This window comes from Magnolia sinica, chromosome 17 (assembly GCF_029962835.1).
Source record: "Magnolia sinica isolate HGM2019 chromosome 17, MsV1, whole genome shotgun sequence".
Classification (NCBI taxonomy): Eukaryota; Viridiplantae; Streptophyta; class Magnoliopsida; order Magnoliales; family Magnoliaceae; genus Magnolia; species Magnolia sinica.
This window is the reverse complement of record NC_080589.1, coordinates 29,683,827-29,704,083: the sequence shown is the minus strand read 5'-3', so window position 1 is coordinate 29,704,083 and position 20,257 is coordinate 29,683,827. Positions and strand designations below refer to the sequence as shown.

General features: G+C 39.6%; 1 protein-coding gene across 2 annotated transcripts in view; it reads right to left on the bottom strand.

The window, feature by feature from the left end:
* The window catches only part of LOC131231942 (large ribosomal subunit protein uL1c), a 30,457-nt gene extending 15,701 nt beyond the window's left edge, over positions 1 to 14,756 (bottom strand). Inside the window, exons 1-3 of one of the 2 annotated variants that reach the window (XM_058228350.1) lie at positions 14,334 to 14,756; positions 14,027 to 14,206; positions 13,839 to 13,893 (exon numbers count right to left, since the gene is read on the bottom strand). In XM_058228350.1, the coding sequence (XP_058084333.1) occupies positions 13,839 to 13,893; positions 14,027 to 14,206; positions 14,334 to 14,651 (553 nt within the window). In that variant the 5' untranslated portion in view covers positions 14,652 to 14,756. The remainder of the gene's footprint in view (positions 1 to 13,838; positions 13,894 to 14,026; positions 14,207 to 14,333) is intronic. The other variant, XM_058228349.1, reaches the window with a different exon arrangement.
* Between the last annotated feature and the right edge of the window lie 5,501 nt (positions 14,757 to 20,257).

Here is a 20,257-nt window from a genome sequence, read left to right as displayed (position 1 = left end):
TTCCGGTTATCAGCGATATTATCGACAATAACAATACGACGATAACAATATTATATCTTTATCTCCAGCTAGCGAAACTTGTAGCAATAACGACAATTTGAACACTAGGTGGGGGGAGATTTAATCTACAACTGCCACATTCTTCCCAGTGCTTTACAGGAGCACTGGAGTCTCTACTTGCACCTCCAACGCTAGAAAAGGTGTGGTAGGCTTGGGTGTCGAACCTACTCTAGCCTATGCCTTGTGCCAACTTCATGCCTTGGGGAAGACGTGTCACAAAAAGAGGGAAGGTGGCCATGAGTCCTGTCTCGTTGCTATTATGGTGCGGGTTGCAGATGGTCACGATCTATCATGTGAAGCCACTGACGATGAGGATGGATCTGACGACTTTTCTAGTGGAGGCAGCCTCCTCTAGTGCTTACACGTGGCCGTCGGAAGATGAATTATTGGTAGATGACGGGCCAATCGTCGTAGCACGTACGGGGGAAATCAACCACATGTATTGGGTGACGACTATTCACTCGCACCTGAAATGTTTCTAACTGAGATAAAACGTGTGCCTTTGGGCCACAATGGGAGGTCGACTCTAATGGCCTCTTTCCGTCGTTTTGATAGTTCTCCTAACCCTTTGGGAAGCAATCAACAGGAGACTCCTTGCAATGAAGACAGCGATGCTTCTAGCTCTTGCGATGGAGATGGTAGACTCATCCCCCTGCCAATATGGTTCAAAGGAGATTGTCGAGCATACAGGGAGGTCCAGCTCTTGAGATTCCACCCTAGTCAGGGGTCCAAATGCGTGCATCTCTGAAGATCTTCAGGAAGCAATAGAGCTCGAGGATGGGGGTTGGGAGGCTTGGGGGCTTCAGATCTGATGGGGAACTTCTGGAAGAGGCTTTGGACATTACTCCCCTTTGTGTAGAAAGGATGAAAAAAGGTATGGGTCCTATAATCCTAGCACTTCCTAAGGGCGCTGATGTTAGCAATCAAGTCATGTCGCAAGGGGCAGAGGCAATTATAGAGGAGCACGAGGATGTATTAGACGGGGTGGGGGGGTATGGTGGGAATTTCTTACGAGACTCAGGACAAAGATGTCCATACCTTCTTTCAATTCGTCAAAGCTAGAGGAGCTCAATGGCAGCAAGATCTTCAGGTGACGAGGCTCAAGAAATCCCCAAAGGGCTGGAAGGAACTCCTCAAGTTAGAATGTTCTACTAATTATGACTCGGTGGATAGGGCCGGTGGAGATAAGAGGGCAAGATCAGTTAGAGCATGTGCCCAATGATTAGGAGGGTGCGGCCTGGGCTACAAAGTCAAGAGGGCTCAGGTTGGGAGAATTTGCATAAAATCAAAGGCGGATATTATTGCTCTTCAGGAGACCAAGATTCAATCGCTAGACAAGAGACTTCTTTATTCGATTTGGAGGGTTAAGCAGAAGGTTGGGTATCTACTAATGCGAATGGTGCTGTTGGGGGAATTATCGTCTCTTGGAACACGGAGGTATGGAAAAAAGGTTGATTCTATAGTCGATCTTTCTCCCGAGTCCATTTTACTGCGAGATATTTCTTCCGATATTTTGTAGGTTTTTACAACTATTTATGGCCCATGCAGCTACACTTTGCATGATCAGTTGTGGGTTGAATTAGACATTATCAAACAGAGATAGGGGGCTTCATGGTGTATTGGAGGGTACTTTAATGTCATCCGCTTCTCTCATGAAAAATTTGAGGGTGGTCATGTCACTAAGCATGAAAATGTTCGTGCATTGGATTAGCCAAGGCAACTTTACATGGTCTGATGGGCAAGCAAATGTTATACCCTCTCAGTTGGATAGGTTTTACATGTCTGTGGACTGGATTGAAAATTTTCCTTTGGTCACTTAGCATGGGTTGCCACAGACGGTCTTGGACCATCGCCCCATTGTTCTTAAGGTGAATTATGAAAATTGGGGCCCTCAACCCTTCAGGTTTGAAGCTTCTTGGCTAGAGGTTAAGGGTTTTTCGAAGCTTGTTTCCGATTGGTGGGATTCTTTTTTGGTAGAATGATATGTAATGACCCGGGATTTTGGCGCACATGTGTACACATGCATGTGTGTAAACTTACATTCATCTAAGCCTACGTGCATAGATCCATCCACACATCCATGCATACATGCATCCATCAATCTATGCAAGTTGTGACAATTGATATATGTGATTAATCTGTTTAGTGTGAACCAGTGTTCGAAATATCGGTATCGCGTTAAGTATCACACCCTTGGGATACGGATACGTATCGGTTATCGCATGAGATATATCGATTGTATAGCGTAATATATAATTGTTGTTGGAAACATGGGGAAATTGGTCAAATTTTTCAATGAAACTTCACTGATTGTTAAAAAAGACATCAACACACATTTATAAATCAAAACATTACAAAAAAAAAGTGCACATAATAGATTTTCTTTGTATGGGGTCCTAATCTATGCGTTGTCTAACTAAATTAATGCAAGTATATTCGAAGTCTATTCATATAATTTATAAATGTAAGAAGGTGTGTGGCAACACAAGCAATACATTCAAAAGCAAAAGAAGAATCACAAGATCAAGTTATATACATGTTTGATTTTATGTTTGGACACAAGGATTGTAACCGATTTGCAAGAAAGTGGGAAATTTTGAATTTTTTTTTCAATTTTCCGCAACTCGGCCCATCTCCTCAAAATCTCGAAATTGAAGATCCTAATTCATGATTTTTCATGCAAAACATGAAAAAACATGGATTCGTAACAATTTGACACTGATTTAACATGATTTATAGAAAAAAAAAAAAGGACCGAAAATTGAAAATGCTCACCGGATCGAATATGTGAGATATATCGCACTACTTGTGAGTTTCGTGTTGCACATGTGGTATATCAGATATATCGTGGGATATATCGGCCGATATCATCGATATTTAAAACAATGGTGTGAACCATTGACTTATGTAATTATCGGTTATATGATTTATTTATTTTTTGCACATGTACACTTGCACTCACAAGACTGCCCATTGATCCATAAACAATCCCAAATCTAATCATAGAACGAACACTAAACCTACCCAATCATGATGCTTAACCTATGTATCACACTAAAAATCTGCCCAAATAAATTACTCACTTGTGAAACCAATTAGCCCATTCTAAACCATCTAATCTCGAGCTATAACGACCCATAGCCAATCTGTAGAGTTAAAGAAATCAATTTGTCACCATATGACCCATGATCTTAACCATAGGCTTACATCGCCATTGATCGTTGAACCCATGAGTTACATTAACCCATTGAGACGAAATAAAGTGCCTAAACCGTCCAAAACAACTCAACCAAAAAGATAAACCAATCCCTCGATTTTAAACCTTAGCCTACATGTACAAATCCCTCAACCCTATCATTAATTTTAGGCCACTCGTTCATCAATCACCATATCAACCCATATACTTGCCCATTCACCAAACCAACCATAGAGATACCTAATTAGATTTGGATCTAGCAATTTAACTGTCCACGTCACCAATGGATCATTTCCTCATAACAAACTTGTCCTAAGATCATCTAAACCACACATACACTCATCCATCTACAATTCTAAACCATTCACTCCATTTCTTACCCTTGCGAAACCATATTCTACTGTTGAGTTTCAATTCTAATGGTTATAGATGGACCTACCAATCATCTAATGTATTTCCATGTTATACACAATACCACCCTACACCATTCTTCAAAAAACTTATTTGTGCGAGTATGATCGTGATGAAAATTTAACCAATGCTCATTCAACCCAATTGAGCCACACATTTTCAATTTCGACATCTAATTCGCAAAATCGACCATCCATTGGAATTTGCATTATATCCCCTGAATGACTCGTCTGAAAATCAGAAAAAGATCTTTGTTACAACCCATAGCAAACCCCCAACTAATCTACCAGTTCACTTTTCACACCCGACTAAATCTATGAGTATTTCTGAAGCCACCAAATCATCTAGGAAGAATTCTACAGAACCTACAATTTCTAAAACCAAAAAGGATTTGGTGATCCCATGTCACCCTACACCGTACATCTTCACCCAATAAGACCACAATATGACCATTGATCTGAGAGATTACCCATACTGCGCCTAGATACCCCAACACAATGGACTCCTTAATTTATGATAATAAAGGTAAACCGACCATTGAATTCCAAATCCAACCATTAAGAATCATCCGATCAAGAATAACCAATTTAAAGTCGATTTTCGTTGGATCCAAAGAGCGCATAGGGTGGGCCATTAAGCACCATAACCCAAGATAAATCTAAATGCCAACCCATGGGTGATCTACATGTGCAACAAACTAGAGCCACATGTGCCAGCACATGTAAAAACCAAAAGCCTGAATCATTTCCAGCGCACTAAAAGCATTCAAGAGGGAGAATTTTTCTCCTTTTTCTTCGTGCAAACCAACTACAATTCGGGAGAAATCTTCTCTAATCGATCTAAACCCTCCATTGGATGTATCTCGCCCTTCAATACAAGTGACTTGGATCAACGTCTAAGAGAAAACAGATTTCTGAAATCTTTCTTCTCTCAACATTGTGACAAAAGAAAGAATTAGAAACCAAGATCTAGATGAATCTAGACCATCCAATCTACATCAGATCCATCTCAAAATCCCATGTTGCAACGCAGAGAAGCCGTTTTGATCATTGTTTCTTCGTTATTCGTGGCAACAAGTGGCAACGAGTTGAGCCTTTCAAACACTGAACCCACCAGCCAAAGCGATCCAGAGCTTCGATTTAAAGCGTCTACAAGCTTCCTAGGACCAATTCGAAACGTCCAAAAGCGATGGAACACCGAGATACATGCCAAGTGCCAATCCACCATTAACGTATCTTCCTCGATCAAGAAACCCCAACCGTAGAGTCGTGTATGGCCATTGATTTAAAATCTAACCCGAACATTCTAAGACCCATCTAATGAACGTATAATCACTGGCTTCTAACCAAGATCAAACCCCACCTCATAGCCCTAGAGAACCAACCATTTAAATGTGGAAACGTGTCGTTGCACCAAAATGTTTGAGACTCAATAGAGAGGCGGTGAAGAATCTATAAAAACCCCAATTCATGACAGAACGTAGCCCAACAACTAAAATAGAAATGAGAGAAACCCAAGGGGAAGAGATTGAGGCTGAGAAACACCGAGTCAACTCATCAAGTTTTACCGAGTCGAGCTATCTAGGTTTTATTCCAGCATCCATTGTTGGACATGCCTAGAAAAAAAAAAAAAAGGGAGAGGAAGAGATTGTGTAGAACCAAGTTTGAGGGGAGGGAGGGGATCGAGGCTGAGAAACACCAAGTCGACTCGCCGAGTTTTGCCAAGTCCAGCTATCTAGGTTTTAGTCCAACGTCCATTGCTGGATATGCCTGGAAAAAAAAAAAGGAACTGAGAGAGGGAGGGAGAGAGATTGTGTGGAGGACTCACTGAGTCGAACCAAGTTTGGGTCCAAATCGAGTGCAAGTCAAGATCCAGCCGTATTCGAATCCGTTCATCACGTAGAGGTGGGTGATCCTATAAGCTTTTGAAATCTCAAATTTATATTTTTCTGAATTTTGACATGATATATCAATTTTTTAATATTTTAGTTTAAATTCTTATTTTAAACTTGTGATAGATAAAAGAAAAAGCAAGTTGATAATTTCATATTGTTATTAATTAACTTTGATTGTGATTAAATTTCTAAATTTAGAAAGTGTTTGTTTAAATCAATTCAGTTAAGCATTAAATTTTAATTAGCTTAAATTAATAGAGTTCTAAAAATAATTATTAAATTAATGACTCATTAATTCTCCCCACAGCTCGGATTTTTAATTTAAATTCGCATAATAGGAATTTTACTTGTTCGGTTTAGATAGAATTTTTTCAGGAAGGAATTAAAATAATTATTATTCTATATTCTTGAATATTTGATTTTGGCAAGTAATTGTTTATCTTAGAAGTGCATGTTAATTTCTAAACCTTGTAATAGAACCGTGAGCATTGTGCTAAGAGTAAGAAGGATATGTGTTTGCGATGAATTTGGTGTTTTATATCTCTTGAGTAGAATGTTTATTGTAAGATTGCATTCACATATGCATGTTATCATTGAATGAGAATTGAGATTGAGATCAAAGGTGCATTGCCTTAGGTTCCTTAAACTAAAGCCCACGATGCTTTGTCCTTAGTTCCCTAAAATGTAAACGCAGGTGCTCTACCTTGGGACAAAAAAGGAACACAATGCTCTACCCCAAACATTCTTAAAATGAACACGGTGCCCTACCTCGGATTCCCTAAAAGTACACAAAGGCACGAGGTTACATTCATTGTATGGAAGCATAAAGGAAAGTTTAGAGATTATTTTGATTAAACATTTTATTGGATTTATTATATGGAAATTTGGTTTGTTGTTATATGATTTTTATGGAATGGTGGTTATGAACACTAAAATCATAAATCATGACCTATAATACGGAGTCGGGTGTGGCAAACCTAGGTACCGAATTTTAGGGCGTGACAAGATATGCAAGGTTTTGGATTAAGCAAAAAATGAAAGCTTTTAAAAGATACTATTAAGCAATGGAAGAACAAGGTGCTTGGAGCTTGGGAGGCAGAGTTTGACAGAATAGCAGAAGAGAGACACGATCTAGATTTGTTGGAAGAGAGTGGCAGCTTATCGAAGGACATATAAGAGTGCGGTGTTAGCTGAATCTATGGGTGCTCGAGCTAAGGAAGAGGAAATCAAATAGCAGCAAAGATGGAGAGTGGTGTGGCTTAAAGAACGTGATAAAAATACTAGATTCTTTCACAAGATCGCTAGTGCAAGGGCTTGCGACAACAAAATATCTAGTTTGAGTATTGATGGTTCGAGGCCTTCAGATAAAAGCAAGATTTGTGAGGCTATAGTGCATTTTTACTGCGATTTGCTAACTAGTGATATTTGGTAAAGGTCGCTGCCAGACAATCTAGATTTTCAGCAGTTATCTAGTGAGGAAGCTTTAGCATTAGAAGCATCGATCTCGGAGGAAGAGGTGAAAGTAGCGATCAGCTCCATGTGCGGGGGATAAGGCGACGGATCCGGATGAGTTCCCATGCTCTTTTTTCATAAATTCTAGGAGGTAGTGAAGTCGGATGTGATGGACTTCGTTTCGGAATTTTTAATCGCAGCCGCCTATCTACTGAGCTTGGAGCTTCTTTTATTGTCTTGATTCCCAAAGTGGAGGGGGCTGAGAACTTGAAATACTCAAGCCGATTAGCCTAATAAGGGGGCCATACAAAATCCTAGCAAACAGTTCTTGCCTTTATATTTAAAGGAGTCCTCTCCAGAGTCATTTTTGAAAATCAAGGTGCCTTCATCATAGACAGATAGATTTTGAATAGTGAGCTTATTGCCCATGAGTGCATTCGTGCTAGGAATAGGGAGAGGAGAAGTGGCATTCTTTGTAAGTTGGATATCGAAAAGGCTTATGATCATGTGGACTCGAGGTTCCTCGATTACATGCTCCTCAGATTGGGTTGTGGGTTGAAATGTGGGGGGTGGAATCGGTCGTGCATGCAATCGGCCTTGTTCTCCATCCTTGACTTGTTAATGGTTCACTAAAAGGGTTTTCCAAGGCCTCTAGGTCTTCGCCAAGGGGACCCTCTATCTCCCTATCTGTTTGTGGTTGTTAGGGAGGCCCTTAGCAAAATGCTTCAAAAAGGGGAGGAAAATGGGCTATTCAATGAGTTTAACACTTCGTAATGGGCTTTGTATTCGCTTTTGGGTTGATGTTTAGTGCAGTAACAGAGCGCTTTAAGATTCTTTCCTTAGAATTGCTTGTCTCACCCCTGATTGCTTCATTGCGATGGCAACTTGTTATTCAGTGAGTAGTGACATCATTGTCTGGAGTCCTCCGTGTCGTAGTAACATGACAGAGGAGATCATTGAGTTTTTCGGCCCCTTAGATCACCTGAAGGATGTTTCCCCCTTCCCTATTGAGGGCAACTCGTTGCTTTGGAAGGCACATAGTTCTAGAAAGTTCTCTATCCAATCGCTCTATGTTAGAACCAACTATGATAGGGATGTGGCTTATTAGGCCGCCTCATAATCCTAATAAGCCACATCCCTATCATAGTTGGTTTTATGGAGCCCCTCCTCATGTGGCGATTTTTGTTTGGCTAGTGGGCCGGAAGAGGGTTCTCACCAAGGTGTTCCATAACGGTAATGGTGGCCATAATGACCATTGTCATTACCGTTACGCTACAAGCCATTACAACCTTCTTTATTTTTTATTTTTTTGGAAAAACCTGTTTTGAGGCTGTTATGGTCGATCACAAGAACGTTACGCGACCGTTACGGACAGTTTTTCCGTTACGGATAGTTTTTCCGTAACAGCCGTTTTAGCCCGTCAACACGTAACGCTTATGGTTGTCACCTGGCCGTTACATAGCCGTTTTTGTATACCATGGTTCTCACAGTTGATAATCTTCAGAGAAGATCTCTAGTTCTCCCTAACATTTGCCTAATTTGCATCGAGGATGCAGAATCAATCGATCACCTCTTCTTCCATTGCTTGTTTGCTCAGAAATTTTGGGAGCATTTCTTTTGTTTGCTTCGCATGGTCTGGGTAATGTCGAAGTCAGTGGACGAATTCATGTGGGTGTGGCATGGGGGAGAAGTGAGCAAGTCTGGAAAAGCTGAGTGGAGGTTGATCTTTATAACAGTGTTTTGGGCTATTTGGGAAGCTAGAAATGGTCATTGTTTTCGAAATAAGCTAAGCGGGTTTTGAGCAAGGTATTCCATATCCATTACCATACGGCTAGAGCTGTACACGAACCGAGTTAGCTCGGTTAGCTCGCTCGACTTGACTCAAAAAAGCTTGATTCGACTCGGTTTGAAACTGAGTTCAAGCCGAGTCGAGCTGATTTTTTTAGCTCGAAAAAATTTTGAACCAAGTTCAAGCTTGCCCGAGCTCGACTCGACTCAAATCGAACCCCAACTTGGATCGAACTCGGATCGAACTAGTTCGGTGACTCGGTTATTTTGATATTGATGTTGCACACCAAGTGTTTGATGAAATGACTCAACGAAGTGTCAGCTGGTGGCGAGAAATGTATGGATATGAAACAAATACCCTTGTATCTTGATTTTGATGTTGCTTACGAACTGTTTGATGAAATACCTAGAAACTACTAGATCTATTTTACATACTGTGAGAAATTGAAGGTGCACTCCATGTGTTTGTGAGAATGCCGCACAGGCGAACTCAGCTCTATCTTGGTTCAAACTCGGCTCGAACTGGCCCGAGCTACTGACCGAACCGAGCCGAGCCGAGTTCGAGCTAGGGTCAGCTAGTGGCCAAGCCGAGTTGAGTTGTGCCTAGCTTGACTCGTGCACACCTCTACATATGGCCGTAAAGGCCGATACATATAGGTAATGGTCATGACCATTACGTGATGCAGGGGTGAAACAAGGCAGTTGATTTTTTGAAACTGTATTGGCCGTTATAGGGCATAACGATTGATACCTCCGTAACAGTTGAAAAATGACCACTAAATTCATGTTTTCCTCACTTTTCACGTTTCTCATTCCAAAAACTTTTCTACAACAGATTTTGACCACTCATACTATAGTTTTTAGTATTTAAATAATAGATTGAAGCTATTTGAGCGAATACAAGCTCTGAGGGCCTTTTTTCAAAAAAAAAAAAAGGGTGGTATATATGCATTTTTTTCCTGATTTCTAATTTTAATGCTTGATTGTAATGTGTAAACATTAGAGACATAACCATGTTCATAAATTCATCAGACAACCCAATACAATACTCTCACTAAAGAGTGGACCGTTTCGCTACTATAAACAAGTTCAAAACAAAAAAAAATGAATACAGATTTAGAATATTTACATTATTCTAGATTTTCAAAATGTTTTTTTCAAAATTTTTTAGACATTTTTTTTAACCATTACGAGGGTTGTAAAGGTCATTACGCCCCTATATTGGTCGTTACTACTGATACCCGTATCGGTAATGGTGGCAAGTCTGGTGACCGTTACGGCCACCGTTACCGATACGAAATGCCTTGGTTTTGAGGAGGTCATTCGGAAAGTTAAGCTCCTAGTGTCTAGTTGGGTTGTTTATGTAAGTAAAAGCCATATACGCTTTTTCTTTTGCTTTAGGTTGGGTTTCTCTAGTTGTATTCTTTCCTCGCTTTTGTGAGGTCTTTTAATAAAATGTATTATTACCTCTCAAAAAAATAAATAAATAATAATATCCTACAAAAGTACTTATTGCTTCCAGCCTCATTTGAGATAATGATTTCTTCTATGCCTGAGCTTTCAACGTGGTCTCCTTTTTTTTAAAAGGATAACTGAGATTTTATTAAAGAAAGCAGCAATGATGCAAAAGAATACAACTAAAACAATTAAAGTGAAGACCAATCCAGGCCAACCAAAGTGGTCTCCATTTAACAAAGTTTGGAAATAGCTTCTCCGCCTCTCGTTAATCTCGTCATAATTAACTAAAACACGCTGATCATCGCTCCTAATGCATCTAATATGGATATAACTACCTACCCTCTCTCTCTCTCTTTCTCTCTCAAGACATCTCTCTCGCCTTCACTAGTCCCCAATCTATTGAAAAATCATCATATGCCTTAAGTTTAGCCTTGTTACTTTCTTTGTAATTCTTTTTCATGTTTTTACATTCCTCTCAAATTTCCTTGTTTCTAGGCCCTTATTAGGCTTTGAAACATGATCAATTTTCACTAATAACCTTTTGCACATCACTCCACCATCAAGTTTCCTTACCTGAGTGGCTTTTCCTTATAGAGACTCTAAAAACTTTTTGTCGCTTTCCTAATTCACTCAGCCATCTCATTTAACATAACATTAACTTCTACCTCGACATTCCACTCTCCTTCTTCCATCGACTTATTAGTAAATAAAATTATTCTCCTTTTAAATTCCACCACCTCATTTTTGGACATCTAGAAATTTCACTCTCTTTCTTCCATTTCCTAACATAAACATTCATGGCCATTAACCAATTTTGTGTCAAATTCTCTCATAGTATAAGCTTTTAGTCTTTATGTATCAACCATTGTCTTCGAAATCTATCTTGCTTGTATAATGTTCAAATAATAAGAAAGAAAAATCTATCTTGCTTTTATATAATCTACTTTTGAAAGTAATTAAATGTTCATCTCTTCTTCTTCTTCTTCTTCTTCTTCTTCTTCTTCTTTTCGTATTAGAAAAATCAAGGATAGTATCCCCCATCTCATTCCTTCTCCCAAAATCAATGTCCTCCATGCACCTTATCACATAATCTACTCTCTTTTTGTACACAACATTTAAGTCTCCTACAAATATCCTCTCCCCGTCAGGAATTCCTTACACAATTAGTACATATGCACTAATGATACTGATTATCTCCTCTCCTGACAGAAGCTTTATCAATAAAATCCCAATGCTTAACTCTCTTAACACCTAGAACTTTATCCTTTAAATCTGTATCTACCACTACCCCTACCCCTCTCTTAACACCTAGAACTTTATCCTTTAAATCTTTATATGCCACTACCCCTACGGCCCTACCCCATTTCTATTTGTTGGAGCATGAAAATCGATTAAAAGAGATGAGAAAAGAAAGAAGAAAGAAATAAAAGAAGTGAAGAAAAAGTTGATCAAGACTTGAGTTGCGGGGAAAAAATCAAGTTGTGCGGAAGACTAGAGTTGCGCGGGACCGCGCAACTCATAATTATAATACTTGTATGTTGCGCGCAGTGCAAACAAAGAAGATGCGAAGTGGATCCCATGGCACAAAATTCAAGGATTTAAACGTGTGAAAGCCTATAAATACCCCCTACCCCTTTATTTGAGGGATTAGAATTGTTGAAGAGAAGACTTCAATACCTCTAACAGGTATTGGAGAGAACAAGGAAGAAAAGAAGGGGAACCGCGAAACTGGGACGAGTTGAGCGGACCTGCGCAACTCAACATTGAGTTGCGCGGACAGCCTGAAAGGACAACTTATATGTATTTTGGAAGGATTTCAGAATATTGCATTCTTCTGAGGGATTTCAACATTCCTTTACATTATTTGGAGAGAATACAGAAGAAAAGAAGGGGAACCGCACGACTCCTCTTATGAAGACATGAATAATATGAGCCAAAATGCTGCCGAAATCGACATTGAGCTTGTTCAATACTTGTATTCTTTAATCATAAGTACCTTATCTTGGAATCAAAGGATGAGAAGGATGTAAATGAATTCAGAGTAAATAAAATTTGATGATTAGTCTCTTCATTCATTCTTTGTTATTATCCAGTAAGATAATCCCCAAATCAAATACTTTTCGTTTCTTGTCGAAACACTATTATTGCCCTTTTCTATATACCAGAGTTTATATCCATTAATTTCTCTAGTTTTTTAGCCTTTCCACTTGGTCTCATGTACGAAACTTATGTTAACTCTCCTTTGTTTCATCTTTTCCACTTACTCTTACTTGTCAAAGTTCCTATATTCCATGTGGCAAGGCAAATCATGTTCTCTTGAACTAGCTTCTTCACCTGCACTCATGGACCAATGGATGACAAGATTGTGGCACACATTCAGGGCCCATGGTGTGTGTTAGCATTGTGGACTTGAATCCAATTTTATCTTCAAAATGGAATAGGCAAACACCAAGTGGAATGACAGCAGTGTGACATCTATTGCGGTGTGCAGTGTCCAGCAGTTCAAGGTTACAGATGTGGTCTGATTATAGGTTGAGCAGCCAGCCACTGCTTGGCCCTTTGTTGGCACCGCAAAACTCAGCGGTATATGTGGGCCCATCATTTGTGTACATTATTTATGGAGCATGGTAGAGAACAAGTGCCACAAATGGCAACATGGGAATCATTGCTTGGTCATTCCACAAGCTTAGTCCATACCAGGGCCTCAATCTAACATACAGTAACATGGGGGGCCACTGTTTGGTCCCACCATGCCCTCAGTTATACTGCCCACTGGCATTCGCTGAAACAGGCCAACCAGGTGCTTATTCGCCAATGAGAAAATGTTTCAATCAGCTCTGGGGTTAACATTTTGAAACATTACAGCTATAAACTTCATTTCCACAGTTTGCTTTTCCTGAAATCTTGCAGATGAATAAAAGGGAAATGATGCCATGATTGGACGGAATCACATCATATTTTACAAATAAATGAAAATGCTTCGTACCATTCAAATTTATAGGTTCCACAGAAAGGTATATCAAAGAAATCAAAATTTTCAGCAAAAAGATTTCTCCCAAACTGGCCAGTGTGGATTCGGCTTTCCACCTTTCAGGCTGGATATATGTTCTCCCACCCCAATTGAGAGAAGTTTTTCCACTCACAATGTGGCAGAATTGTGTTGATGCTGCTCCCAAATGGCAAAATTCCAGCAGGGATTAAATACTTTCGGAAATACCAATCAGGGGGAAAACACATCTTGCAGAATTTTGATTTCCTCTAAATGCAATTGGGGGAGATAGAAATTCAATGAATCATGGGGTCCTGAGCCTCAATAAGTGTATGGTTTTCCAAGACTCCCAAATACATATGGATCACAGCATAACAGGCCTCAGATGTCATGCAAGCAAATGTATCATATAATTCCTCTCCAGATGCAGCCTTCTTCTTCTTTGTTTTAACACAACCCTACATGGGTACTCAAACCCATGACCTGCAATGTCTCTACCACTGAGTCATGCAGCCTTAATCACCATCACAAAAAGATATTATGCATAACCAAACAGAAAGCATATGAGTAAGAAGCAATCTAGTACCGACCTTGTGTAAGGACAGCCACCTTCACAGTCTGACCAGTTCCTTTGGGTAGATTCACCTAACATGAAAGAGAGAACGTAAGAAGAGAATGAATATGACATTGTTCATTTCCTAAAGATTAAAAATCTTTAAAACCAGCCCACAAAAACTTTTTTAAAAAAAAGAAGGGGGAGGGGGGTGAAAGCTCTCACCGTCGCCCTCAGCTGCTGATCATTATACTTGGGATTGATGTTCAGACGGAAATGGGCTTCGGTAGACTCTACAAATTTTGTGCTTGCCATTTGCTTGAGAAGAGAAACAGCGGTGGGCAGATCATACTCTTTCTTCCTTTCCCTCAGTTTCTGAACTTCCAAGAAACGTTTCGACCGCGTCTGAAATGACAACGAAAAGAAGGAATTTTCTCAAACAACAAAAGGACAAAAAAAAACCCCCACAGCGCGATGTAATCGAACACGGAGGTTGTGAGTGCGGGCAAGCAGTGGGAATTGATTTGATTACTCTGTCTCTCTTGAAGGGTAATGCAGCTTTTCCGGTTTTGGGTTTGGAGAGGGGCGTGGCAGATGGGGCTTCCTCTTCATCGATGGTCACATCGGCTTCTGCCGCAGCAAGGGCGGCCGCTGCGGCAACGGTTGGAGATGGTGAGGGGACGTGTATGCATTGTTTTGTTACTCGGGTCCGTAGAAGGAGGGGGAAGAGGGAGATTGTACGGAGATAGGGGATTGAGTTGGGCTTGGGGTTTTGGGGATGGAGTGAAGAGGTGGTCGTAGCAACTGTTGTGAGGAAAGTAGCACTTGTAGCAGTAGAAGCTGCTGCCATTTCCTCTCTTTTCACTACTTTGGCGTTGCTTTGTTTTCGTTGTTGGATTGGGAAAGAGAAGGAAGCTATCCAACTACCGTCTCGAGGATAAGAATCATTTTGAAGATAAAATTACACGAAAACTATCATCCTCCAGATATGCCTCTCATCCTCGTGTTTTCATCTCTCACCAGTCATCCAGGCCGTTGATCGGATGGCCCCTGGTGTTCATGGACCTCAACCTCAACTGTTATTTTTATTTTTTATTTTTCCATAAATTGGCAAACGACCCAGCATTGGATTTTAGAAACTCGCACCATGATGTATGTGGCTTACACCGCCCATTCCTTCGGCCAGCTCATTTTAGGGCATAGGCAAAAAATGACGGAGATCCAGCGCTCAAGTAAAACGCATCACAGTAAACAGTGGAAATTGAACACTTGTAGTTGAAATTTTATCGTGGGCCGAGAAGCTTCGGATAAAGCTGATATTTGTGTTGTCCCATTGTCTTGTCTCTTGGACCTTATGAACAATTTAGACGACAAACAAACATCAATGTAAGCCTAATGGACAACATACAGTCATAAGTTTCAACGCAAGTCTTTAAGACCACTGTTTCCCATGGAGTGGTTCACTTGACCTTTGGATCTCTTTATTTTTTGGGTTATGCTGTAAAATGTCTCGGTCAAATGGATCGTTCACAATGGTGGGAATTTTTGGTCAAATGTACCGCTCAAATGGATGAATGGTGTGGATCATTGTGGATGGTGGGAATTTTTTTTTTCCTTGGGCGGCTCACTAGGCATTCATGTCAGGCCATTTTGAAATTGCATAAGCCTGACGAACCTATAGAATGAACATTATGTCTTAGAGATAGTTATTAAGACCAAATAAAATTTATGCCTATTAAATCTACAGTTACTTTAAATAATATGTTATTTAAGCTAAGTAAAAAAAGCAATTTAATACTAAAGCTTCAAAATCATTAGTGGGTCCAATCACATAGAATATAATAGATATGCTAATAAAGCAACTAGCCGAATATAATAGATATGCTAATAAAGCAACTAGCCTATGAATAAGATATTATACATCTATATGTATTGAGTGTGAAATATTGTATATTTTTTTTCCTTTATTATGCATTGGTTTTATAAGAATAGATGTGATTAATTGATCTAATTACGTATGTTTTTTCTATGCGATATGATTTAGAGAGTTAAGATGAAAAGAACACCTAAAGAGAATATTTAACGCTCAAAGAATGACCAAAAGAATATTGGAGATTTGGAAGTAATTAATGAATAATTCAAGTGTCAGAGATTCAAGAAAACCAAGTGCAGAGGAGAGAGAAAAAACTGGTTGAATCATAAGTTCTATAACAAAATAAACAGACTATTCGGTCCCACCTAAGGTCGGTTCGATTTAGGCATATGAACAGAACAGTCTAACAACAAACGGTAATTTTTAGGGTTAATTCGGTGCGACCGAAGTGATGTTTGACATGACCTAAGAAAGACAAATACTTCAAATGCAAATCCAGGAAATTCAGCTATAACTGAGAGTTAATTCGATGCAACCGAGAGTTAATTCAGTGCGACTGAAGGCTATGTTCAACACGAGCGAAGCTTATCGTTGGTTGCAGCCAAAGTGTAACAAAAGTGCATGAATTAAAGTTGGTTTCAAGTCGGTTGCGATTTTTCCTATTTAAATGAATGTTTTAGGCTTTATAAAGTAGGAATTAAGGTAGAAAGTGTAGAGCAAGGAGTTGTGGAGGAATCCTCATTCTTCTCCAATCATTCAATTCTAATTAGTTTTTATGTTTTTCTTTTGGAGTTTTAGTTCAATCATGTCTTTGATTGGCTAACCTCTTAGTTAGAGCTAAGAGGTAAAGCTTGTAGTCATTCTTAATTGTAACGCCCCAAACACTCGGCTCCCGAATTCTCGAGTGTCACGTATGCCCTAACGGGCTTCATATGCATATGAGTGTAAAGTATCTTATGGGCAATGAAGAATTAAACCAAACCAAGCATAAAGTAACAAAATCTCATACAGAAATGTCAAGTGTGACTAATAAGGTAAATGTCCAAACATAAATCCAAACATTCGAAATATCATCCATCAGGGATCTAGTCCCATCCATACAGTAATCCCAAAAAGACTAGGGCCCTAGCCCAATCCTGCAATCACCAACCGAGCTAGAAAGACCCACCAAATGTCTGGAAATACGCCCGCTCCTCCTCATCATCCACGCCGGCATCCTCCAATGCGTCCAGCTCTAGTGTCCTTACATCTATGCTAGATTCTGGTTAGTGTTTTAGAACACCGTCCCAGAGTGGGAGTGGGTAGCTAACTCAGTGGTGTCATTAACAGTAAGTCACACAAATTATCATACACAAGAGTAAATTTAGTGAACAACATACATCATAAAATCCTATATACTCTGGTTAATGCAATGCATGATTTAATGACATGATGCATGTCTCTCACTACTAACACTCCCTCGAGCAATAACATCTAATAATCGTGAATGACCAGTGCGACCTCGATTGCCGAATCGCCAAAGTAAATAATGTAATGTCATGTAAATGTTAGCTAAGTTGATTAGTTAAGTTCATTCATCCAGTAGGTTGGGGAAACCGAGATACCCTTGTCGGAAAACATTGCCCTAATCCAATCGCGTGGCTCTAATGGTCGTAGCTGTATGACTTTCGCGATCCTTAGCCCTCGTAGGTTTGTCAATCCCATAGCTCTTAAGCTCATACGAAAATAATTGGGACTTCAAAGTCCTGCTCGTGGTCATTACAGGGAGGTCGTCACCCTAGCGTAGGCTGACAGCACGGGCACAGTGTCTCATACCACCGTCCCCGGCTCACGAGTCTTGGTGCTCACTGGTTCCTACGGGAAGGCTCGTCACCTCGACGTAGGCTGACAACACGGGCATAGTGTCCCATACCACCATCCCCAGCTCATGAGTCTTGTGGGCTACAAATCATGATTAACAGTTGCGCAAGCGTCACAAGGTACCTCAAGTTTAATCAGGCATGTACAATCATGGTTAACATCCAAGGATGGCCAATCAGTGGGCTAATATGCCCCCACAAGATAAACCACATACTATACGGCCTGAGAACGATGTCTCATGTAGTCCGACTATGGCCAATAAGTCGCGGTTTGACTAGTTAGGCCAAACTTGCCCATGGGCTGACCCAAAGGAAAGGTTGTCCCAAGGGATTCCGGTTGATCATCCAATCCATAAAGGGACATGTGCACAGGTAGCTAACATATATTTAATAATTTCAGGGACAAGTTTACAAGTAACAAGCATATTTCAGCATTCTAGGCATATGGTCGGCAACATGCTAAACTCCGCCAAAACATCCGCATATGAAAAGTCGACATTACAATTTCAACAGCAATTGGAGATCAGGATCAACATATTCCAGCAATTTAGCAAAGATGGACAACCACACACCCATTCACAACAATTTAATTCACATGTGCCAACATGAATCATATAATTCAGCAAGGTAGCGGAAGCCAAGCACAACAATTTCAGCAAATCAATAGGTAGACAAACAATGCATCCAATCTACACTTAGCAATTGCATATGATGAAGTTCAAGATACCAAATCAACAATATATTTGGAAAATTGCACATGTAATTCCTAATAGACCAATAAATTGACATTCACACATTAAGGAGTTCTCGAGACCTAAATCCCTCTTCCAATTTTAGGGAAAACCTATGTCTATGTTACAAATCAAGATGTTCCAAAAATTCAGCAATATGCAAGTACATACACCATTCACATTCACTAGGATCTACGCTAGGCACAATAATCGGCCACCTAAAGGTAATGGTTGAAAAGACCGAGCAAAAAAGACCTAGAGGAGGGGTGAATAGGACTATGCTAAATAAAAATAATAAGCGGAATAACAACAACAAGATAGCCAAATAAAATGCAATTAATCAAAGGAAATAACAACCTCAATAGTCAAGTATTGAGAGGTTGATACAAACTTGGTTCTAAGGACAACCTAACACCAAAAACCAATGGTTTATGACAGGACAACCTTACTAGAACATGGGTGAATATAAAAAACTCAAACTCAAGGGAAAGAAATAGAAACTAATCCATTACAACATTCACCACAGAATGTTGAAATGTAAAGATTAGAACATTCACATCCACAAATACATCCCACAATTTTAAACCATAAAAAATAAAGAAATAAATCACACATCCACCATACACAAAGAATTATAGTGGTTCGCTTGTGTGTACACCAACTGTTAAACAACAACCCCACAACACTCCACTCATAATATCCACTCCCTCGGGATATTAGCGTTCACTAATTAAAATAGGTTTTTTAAGGTTCACCTAAAACTTTCATAATTGTGTCTTTCAAGTGGGCTTACACAATTCGAAAACCCCATGCTCTGAGTTTTCTGGATCACCTCAGACAAACCATAAATAGAGATTTTTTGGAACAATCTCACAAACCAAAAAAATAGATTTGAATTACAGAAAAAGTAAAATACTTATCTGTATGATGATTCTGAAGCAGCCCGGTGAACCAACTTGATGACGACGTAGATGTTCAACGTTTAGTCTCACAAGTATATAGGGTTCTAAGTCTAGATGATTTTTTAATTAAATTAGCAAGAGCTTTGCTTTGATTTTGATCTCGTAAAAGGGTAAATCAAATATCCCCTTTTAACATAAAAATGGAATAGAGAATCAAAATCAAAATACAAGAGCTACTTTAAAGAATCTTAAATATGCACAAAATAGCCTAGAATGTACTTAAAATAATCTCAGAGTGATTGCTTAAGAATGATAAGAATTGAATGGAAAACTCTGAAATTCGAGCATTATTTATAGGTGAAAAATCGCTTTGCACAACTGGCCTTAGGTTAGCTACGACTGGCCTTGGGTTAGTTACGACTGGCCTTATCCAAACAGATTTTTAAAAAATTCTGGCACGATAAGATTTTTCAGTTGTACGACTAGCCTTATGGGTCCTACGATTGCTTGAGTGGCCTGCTCGACTGGTCGTGGACACCACATGACTGGTCGTGTGAGTCCAGATTACTCGCTGGAAAACAAGTCGAGCACTGCATGATTGGTCGAGCACTATTCATATGACTGGTTGAGCAGTTTTTAAGACTGGTCGTAGACCAATAGAAAAATTATAAAAATTCATAACAAATCCTGGACTGGTTGAGCCAATGCTAGGGCCAGTCGAAAAAGCAGAATTTTACACCTATAAAATGACCAAAATGACTGACCAAAAGTATGAAATGATCTAATTATGATCTAAGGTCAATCTAGATCAATCATACCTTACTTATGAGATAGAACATATGAACCATCAAACTACCAATCACTTCAACAACTTTAAATTTTACGCTTGAACTCAACATACCGAACACAGTCTTCAACTAGGTCTTGAGTTCTTGGACTTTTCTGGTTCCAGATCTTGAACCGCAATATTCTTGAACACTAAGTCTTCACTTTCTTCTAGTTTGAAGATCTCGGCAAGTTCGTCGTAGATATCGGCAAGATAAATTCAGCACGAACAAAACGAACATCGAAGATTCAATGTGAATAAATAC